General features: G+C 49.7%; 1 protein-coding gene across 1 annotated transcript; it reads right to left on the reverse strand.

The window, feature by feature from the left end:
- Positions 1 to 240: 240 nt before the first annotated feature.
- Positions 241 to 2,563, reverse strand: FOXI2 (forkhead box I2). Its single transcript, XM_084635225.1, has 2 exons — positions 1,766 to 2,563; positions 241 to 1,296 (listed from the first exon to the last, which is right to left on the reverse strand). The coding sequence occupies exons 1-2, from the start codon at positions 2,361 to 2,363 to the stop codon at positions 749 to 751; spliced, it is 1,146 nt and encodes a 381-aa protein (XP_084491351.1). The 5' UTR covers positions 2,364 to 2,563; the 3' UTR covers positions 241 to 748.
- Positions 2,564 to 8,379: the final 5,816 nt, after the last annotated feature.

Genomic DNA, 8,379 nt, shown 5'->3' on the forward strand with positions numbered 1-8,379 from the left:
TGAAAGAGCCTCTTTTTGGTATTGCCAACATTAGCATTCCGGGACTGGTGCCCCTCAGACTGAAAAATATACCGTGTATACAGAACAACGACAGTTTGAAACCGCGAAGTCATTTTCTAAACGGAAAAACCTGAAAGAACAAATAAACCTCATTGTCGTCTGTCAGGAAAAGCCATTTTAATTTTAAGTATTAGATGGAAAAATGTTATAATTCCATAAAACGTAGAAAAGAAGAAAATAGTTTTGCATCGCGTTAGAATTAAAAAAAAAAAAAACCACACGATTGGGGAGCTTTTTGTTACCTAGATTGCAGAGATCAGCAGCACATTACATGGGAATGTCACCTCTAGGCGCTCTCACCTCGATTTTCAAAAAAGGGTTACTTTATTCTAACAGCTGTAGAGAGCCATTATATATAATGTATATATTACAAAAATATTTCTATCTTGTGTATTAGTGCATTTTGTTAAGGTCAGTCGTCTAGATCTGTATGCATAGCATCAATACTGTAAACAAACTACTGGATGGGATTCTGGGTGTGGGGACACCTCAGTCAAATGGAGTCTATAGACATTTAATTCGTGTGTGGGTGTGTCTCTGTGTGGGTGTGTGGGTGTGTTCGTTCTAAGGCACAATAACACAGTGTCCAAAACTAACAAGAAACTATTTTGGGTACCATGGTATGTACAAACTTCTAGGCACAGAACATGGCTTCTGTGATTTGCACCGAAGTTATTCCACAGTCAGTTCAAACTTCTGTCCCGTCCCTGCTGTAAATCAGATGATTGACGCTGAAGCTGTTAATGAGCCCACTTGGCTGGCCGCTGGCACAGCCGTTCATTCTCGAGTGGGCCAGGGGACTCAGTTCGGAGTTCTCAGTGCCGCTGCTGGAAGCGGAGCAGGAACTCGGAGCAGGCACATCTTGCCTCCCGGCTGAAAACTCGCCCGCCAGCCCTCCCGAGAGCTGCCTCGCGAAGCCCTGGTTCCCATGGACAATGGCCTGCATGTTGGAGGCAAAGCTGGAGAAACACGGGCTCCGCTGGAGCGCCGGCGTGGGGGAGGATTTGGGCCGGCTCCCGGCGGCCGGAGAGTGCTGCGGTGCAGGGGAGCCCAGGCCCACCAGGCCGGAGGAGTCTGGAGACTTCAAGGCACCGCCGCTCTCGTCTTCCGCTTTGTCGGGCGCTCCCGGGGCGCTGGACCCATGAGCCTCCGACCGCCTTTTCCTCTTCCTTCGAAAATTGCCGTTGTCGAACATTTTCTCGCAGTTCGGGTCTAGGGTCCAGTAATTGCCTTTCCCTGTGAATAAAGGAACAGCACATGGGCTCAGGGGATGGGGGTACAGCTGGGCCAGGGCTTTGTCCCGTTAGTCAATACCTGACTGGTCAAAGCTTCACAGGGCAGAAGAGCAGAATACTGCGGGGGCAGTCGCCAGTCCCCTGCCCCCTGGCGACAGCGACCTCTGCAATGGTTAACCGACGTGTAACTAGCCACCCGCCCCTCAACACAAGCTGCTATTTGCGTTTACAGCCAGCGTGCTAATAATGTTAAACAGGCCCGAAGTTTAGCATCCAAAAGCGTCTCTACTCACCCTTCAGTGAGCTCCGCTGTTATTTCAACCCTTGATAAATAATACTCGCATTTTACACTGGGGGCCTGGGAGCTGGTCCGTTGCAAATGCCAGCGTGGGTGTGACTTTAGTCCCTTGGCGACGCAGTACCTGTATGCAACGTGCTCCCACTCAGGAGAAGAATGGGGGTTTCCTTACCTGGATCGTCTTCATCCCTGGGCACTTTCTTAAAGCAGTCGTTGAGGGACAGGTTGTGCCTGATGGAGTTCTGCCAGCCAGCTTTGCTCTTCTTGTAAAAAGGGAAGTTTTCGGCCACGTACTGGTAAATCTGACTCAAGGTCAACTTCTTCTCCGGAGCGTTTTGGATGGCCATCGCTATCAGAGCCGAGTAGGAGTAGGGGGGCCTCACCATTTTAAAAAACTCCTGCTGGCTGGAGAGAGACAACCAGCTGAGATCTGCCCCTGCAAAGCCTGATGCAGGGGCCAGGAACTGTCTCTGGCTGGTCCCATAACCTGAGGGGATGAAAGAAGCCCCATTATTCCCAGAGAGATAAGGAGACGCGTTGATGGCAGGTCCATTGATCCAGAGGTAGGGGTTCGCTGCTGGGGGGCTATATTCGCTCAGCCCATAGCCTGCTGGATGAGCTGATGGCCTCTGTGGGTGGTGATGGTGGTGCAGGTTTTGCGGGTACATTAGGTTATCACAGTACACCGCCATGTCCAGTAAATCCTGTGCATTGGGATGCTGGAGGGGGGCCGACTGTGGATTTGCGGGCTGCTGCCCAAAAGAGTTCATAATCCCCTGTGATCGGTGGAGTTTGAAGGACTGGAGCACAGATCATCAGCCCTGGATGTCTCGGACTACTGAGCTCCCAGGCACCAGGGAAAGGCATTTAAATAATGGCCTGGGGTAGACTCAGGCTGCAGGCGACCTCAAACCAGAGAGCAAATAGCAGAAACAGGCTGGAGCATGGGGCAGCACCGCCCATTCGCCACTCCACCTCCACTCAACCAACGGGCTGCCCCACCTACCCTGGGCACAGCCTCTCCGCACCCTCTGCCCAACCCACCCTACCTCCACTTCCTCCTGCACCCCCCACAGACCACCCCGCCCTCTGCACCACCCATCCTCTGCATCGCCCCCTTCACAGCCTATATACCACCCTCCCCCGCTCTCTGCACACCCCATCCTCTGCATCGCCCCCTTCACAGCCTATATACCACCCTCCCCCGCTCTCTGCACACCCCATCCTCTGCATCGCCCCCTTCACAGCCTATATACCACCCTCCCCCGCTCTCTGCACACCCCATCCTCTGCATCGCCCCCTTCACAGCCTATATACCACCCTCCCCCGCTCTCTGCACACCCCATCCTCTGCATCACCCCCTTCACAGCCTATATACCACCCTCCCCCGCTCTCTGCACACCCCATCCTCTGCATCGCCCCCTTCACAGCCTATATACCACCCTCCCCCGCTCTCTGCACACCCCATCCTCTGCCCTGTCCCCTCCCGCACCCTCTGACCAACTCACATAATGCCCCATCCACTGCACAGATTCCTCCTGCCGCCCAACCCTCCGCAGCACCCCTCCATCCCGCACCCTCTTCTTCACGATCAGATATGACCCCAGCTTCTGCACTACCCCACCCTCTAAAGAGACCCCTGAACTGAGCAGCCCTCTGCACTACCCCGACACCCCACTCCCTCCCGTACACGACGTCACCTTCTCCCCCGTGCAGCACCCTCCCCCCCACCGTGCTCACAACAACCCACCCGCCAGGCACCCATCCTCTACACAACCCGCCTTGCACCGCCCCCCAGCCCCGTCCGCCCGTTCTCGGCACTGCCCGCTGGCACCCCAGGGCCTGCGCGACACACACACACTGTGCAAAACAGCCGCGCCCGCCAGCGATGCCCGCCACAGACTGCTACCCCCAGGGCAAGCCACTCACCGGCGCGCCCGAGCCGAAGGGATGCCGCGTACCCGCCTCTCCTGCCCCAGAGCCTGCCGGATACCCCAGCCTGGGAACGCGCGCAGAGCTCTTCCCCTTCCCGGGGCGGCTCGGTCCCAGCCGGAGGCTGGCAGCGCGGAGCCGGGTGTGCCGAATGGCCATGCTCACAGAGCAAACAAGCGGGTGGCCGAGGAGGGGAAAGAGGGCAAACGAGATCCCGTTTGTACCTCAGAAATCCTCTCTCTCTCCTTGGGCAACAGCAGCAGGGGAAATCACTTTATCGCCCAGGAGCAAATGCGAAGAAGCTGGCAGCCCACGCTGCTCAAGTTCAGCGCTCAGGAGGAGGAGATCAGGGTTCCTGCAAACAATCCGTGCTTTTCCTGCCCGCTTCCCTCCTGCGCATCAAAACCGAAACAGCGGGACTCGAAGGTTCCGTGCCATTGCTATCCCACCCGTGTGTTGTTGCCTGAAAGAGCTGCTCAAGCGCAACTCTTGCTTATTCTCAGTTCAACCGAACATTTCCAACAATATGTGGATTTAAGCCAAAATATTAAATTTCCACATATTTCCTAATCATGTTTTCTAAACGAAGTAGGAAGGACACTGCCACCACCCTGAGGTTTTCAGGCAAGCAGAGGAGAAACAAACCTTCAAAGGAAATACAGTATGGGCAGGTGCAATATAGCTCCAAGGACAGAGTTGCAAAGTCAGGCACACAACTTTTGTATACACCTCAGGTCCAAGAATGCAAACTGACTTCACCTGTACAGGTGCCCACATACATGGGAGACCAGGGGAGGGACAGGTGCGAGCTAGAGACATGTGTGCCTCTGCTGGCCTGATCCTACTCTCCTTGTGCACCCAAACTTCCTATTGCACTGAACCCTGAGGACATTAGTCCTGCAGATAGGAACTTCCTAGGAACTCTGAAGATGCTCAGATCACAGGGGTATGAAGAGGCTGAACAGCTATTTGTCACAAAGGTCCACAAGGGGACAGTGCCAATATACATGAGTTTCCCACACTTCCAAGCCTACTTCAGCTGATCTTGACCTTGTTCTAAGCTGTGTGCACAGACCAAGGAGGCTATTACAGCCCTACACCTTCCTGGTGCAACCTGTACTCAAATGCAAAATTGGAGAACTACTAACTGTAGTCTGTAACCTATCATTTAAATCAGCTTCTGTTCCAAATGACTGGAGGATAGCTAATGTGATGCAGATTTTTAAAAAGGGCTCCAGGGGTGATCCTGGCAATTACAGGCCAGTAAGCCTGACTTCAGTACCGGATAAACTGGTTGAAACTATAGTAAAGAACAAAATTGTCAGACACATAGATGAACGTAATTTGTTGGGGAAGAATCAACATGGTTTTTGAAAAGGGAAATCATGCCTCAGTCTCCTAGAATTCTTTGAGGGGGTCAGCAAGCATGTGGACAAGGGGGATCCAGTGGTATAAGGTACTTAGATTTTCAGAAAGCTTTTGACAATGTCCCTCACCAGGCTCTTAAGCAAAGTAAGCGTTCATGGGATAAGAGGGAAGGTCCTCTCATTGATTGGTAACTGGTTAAAAGATAGGAAACAATGGGTAGGAATAAATGGTCAGGTTTTAGAATGGAGAGAGGTAAATAGTGGTGTACTGGGCCCAGTCCTATTCAACATATTCATAAATGATCTGGAAAAAGGGGTAAACAGTGAGGTGGCAACATTTGCAGATGATACAAAATTATTAAAGATAGTTAAGTCCCAGGCAGACTGGGAAGAGCTACAAAAGGATCTCTCAAAATTGGGCAACAAAATGGCAGATGAAATTCAATGTTGATAAATGCGAAGTAATGCACATTGGAAAATGTAATCCCAAGTATACATATAAAATGATGGGGTCTAAAGTAGCTGTTACCACTCAGGAAACAGATCTTGGAATCACTGTGGATAGTTCTCTGAAAACACCCACTCAATGTGCAGCGGCAGTCAAAAAAGCAAACAGAATGTTGGGAATCATTAAGAAAGGGATAGATAAGAAGATAGAAAAAATATCATACTGCCTCTATATAAATCTATGGTATGCCCGCATCTTGAATACTGCACCCAGATGTGGTCGCCCCGTCTCAAAAAAGATATATTGGAATTGGAAAACGTTCAGAAAAGGGCAACAAAAATTATTAGGGGTACGGAATGGCTGCTGTAAGAACATAAGAACGGCCATACTGGGTCAGACCAAAGGTCCATCTAGCCCAGTATCCTGTCTTCTGACAGTGGCCAATGCCAGGTGCCCCAGAGGGAATGAACAGAACAGGTCATTAAGTGATCCATCCCCTGTCACCCATTTCCACCTTCTGGCAAACAGAGGCTAGGGACACTATCCCTGTTCATCCTGGCTAATACCCATTGATTGACCTATCCTCCATGAACTTATCTAATTCTTTTCTGAACCCTGTTATAGTCTTGGCCTTCACAACATCCTCTGGCAAGGAGTACCACAGGCTGACTGTGCATTGTGTGAAAAAATACTTCCTTTTGTTTGTTTTAAATCTGCTGCCTATTAATTTCATTTGGTGACCTCTAGTTCTTGTGTTATGTGAAGGAGTAAATAATACTTTCTTATTTACTTTCTCCACACCAGTCATGATTTTATAGACCTCTATCATATCCCCTCTTAGTTGTCTCTTTTGCAAGCTGAAAACTCCCGGTCTTATTATCTTCTCCTCCTATGAGATTTTGTTATTTACTCCTTCTCATAGCACAAGAACTAGGGGGCACCAAATGAAATTAATAGGCAGCAGATTTAAAACAAACAAAAGGAAGTATTTTTTCACACAATGCACAGTCAACCTGTGGAACTCCTTGCCAGAGGATCAGGGCCATCCCTAGTGGGGTGCGGGTCCCAGGACAGAAGTGACGGATTTGTCTCTTCTGGGACTGACTGCGCTGGCCAATCACACCAGCCCATGGGGGTCCCCAAAGTGAAGGGCCAGGAACGGTTGCCCCAATTCACCCTATCCAAGGGATTGCTCTGCAGAGGATGTTGTGAAGGCCAAGACTATAACAGGATCCAAAAAAGAACTAGATAAGTTCATGGACGCTAGGTCCATCAATGACTATTAGCCAGGCTGGATAAGGATGTTGTCCCTAGCCTCTGTTTGCCAGAAGCTGGGAATGGGTGACAGGGGATGGATCACTTGATGATTATCTGTTCTGTTCATTCCCTCTGGGGCACCTGGCATTGGCCACTGTCAGAAGACAGGATACTGGGCTAGATGGACCTTTGGTCTGATCCAATATGGCCGTTCTTATGTTCAGGGGAGATACAAGGGCCTGGCAATGGAAGGGCTCACCCAGTGGCCAAGGCTACAAAAACCTGAAAAACCTCTGCCCTTGTTTGCAGGTATGTAAGCATGGATCTTTAGAGATTTCAGCCTAAATTTTCAAAAATTGCCTCCTATAATGTGGGGACCATTAAAGGTGAGCCCATTTAGAAGCCTGGCTGTGTGATTACATTCTCAAATCAGGAAGTTAGGATTCTAAATGGGAGAAAATATGTACATATTTAATCGTGGGTGCTAAACTTTACCTCCGGTATTGGAGGCTGGGTTGATGCTTTGTTAAACATCAGGGCCTTCCTGTGAAAATAACCAGCTCACTGTGCCTGTCTCTTGTATGAATTATTGACACTGAAACCATTGAATGAATGTTTGCTATGACAACATTTGATTTCCAGCAAACAAATAAATTTGCAAGAAATCACATATGTTCTTTTCCACTCCTCCCAATAGAATTTATGGACATTTGGAACTGAAACCTACCATTTATGAAAATATTCAGGAATATATATGAACTCATGGCCTTTTACACCATAAGCTGTGTGTATCTCTTCCCACATGCTAGTTGCTAGTCATTTTCAAATCCAGTTCCCCATGTGCACATAGAATCATAGAATCATAGAATATCAGGGTTGGAAGGGACCCCAGAAGGTCATCTAGTCCAACCCCCTGCTCGAAGCAGGACCAATTCCCAGTTAAATCATCCCAGCCAGGGCTTTGTCAAGCCTGACCTTAAAAACCTCTAAGGAAGGAGATTCTACCACCTCCCTAGGTAACGCATTCCAGTGTTTCACCACCCTCTTAGTGAAAAAGTTTTTCCTAATATCCAATCTAAACCTCCCCCACTGCAACTTGAGACCATTACTCCTCGTTCTGTCATCTGCTACCATTGTGAACAGTCTAGAGCCATCCTCTTTGGAACCCCCTTTCAGGTAGTTGAAAGCAGCTATCAAATCCCCCCTCATTCTTCTCTTCTGCAGGCTAAACAATCCCAGCTCCCTCAGCCTCTCCTCATAACTCATGTGTTCCAGACCCCTAATCATTTTTCTTGCCCTTCGCTGGACTCTCTCCAATTTATCCACATCCTTCTTGTAGTGTGGGGCCCAAAACCGGACACAGTACTCCAGATGAGGCCTCACCAATGTCGAATAGAGGGGAACGATCACGTCCCTCGATCTGCTCCCTATGCCCCTACTTATACATCCCAAAATGCCATTGGCCTTCTTGGCAACAAGGGCACACTGCTGACTCATATCCAGCTTCTCGTCCACTGTCACCCCTAGGTCCTTTTCCGCAGAACTGCTGCCTTGCCATTCGGTCCCTAGTCTGTAGCTGTGCATTGGGTTCTTCTGTCCTAAGTGCAGGACCTTGCACTTATCCTTATTGAACCTCATCAGATTTCTTTTGGCCCAATCCTCCAATTTGTCTAGGTCCTTCTGTATCCTATCCCTCCCCTCCAGCGTATCTACCACTCCTCCCAGTTTAGTATCATCCGCAAATTTGCTGAGAGTGCAATCCACACCATCCTCCAGATCATT

This window comes from Lepidochelys olivacea (genome assembly GCF_965140295.1).
Source record: "Lepidochelys olivacea isolate rLepOli2 genome assembly, chromosome: 7".
Lineage (NCBI taxonomy): Eukaryota > Metazoa > Chordata > Testudines > Cheloniidae > Lepidochelys > Lepidochelys olivacea.

What these genes read in the sequence shown, in the direction of transcription:
- FOXI2 (XM_084635225.1), bottom strand. Translation starts at nt 2,363, where the DNA reads ATGAACTCTTTTGGGCAGCAGCCCGCAAATCCACAGTCGGCCCCCCTC. An exon ending in CAGGGATGAAGACGATCCAG is followed by an intron (nt 1,297 to 1,765) that starts GTAAGGAAACCC and finishes CTTTATTCACAG; the next exon opens with GGAAAGGCAATTACTGGACC.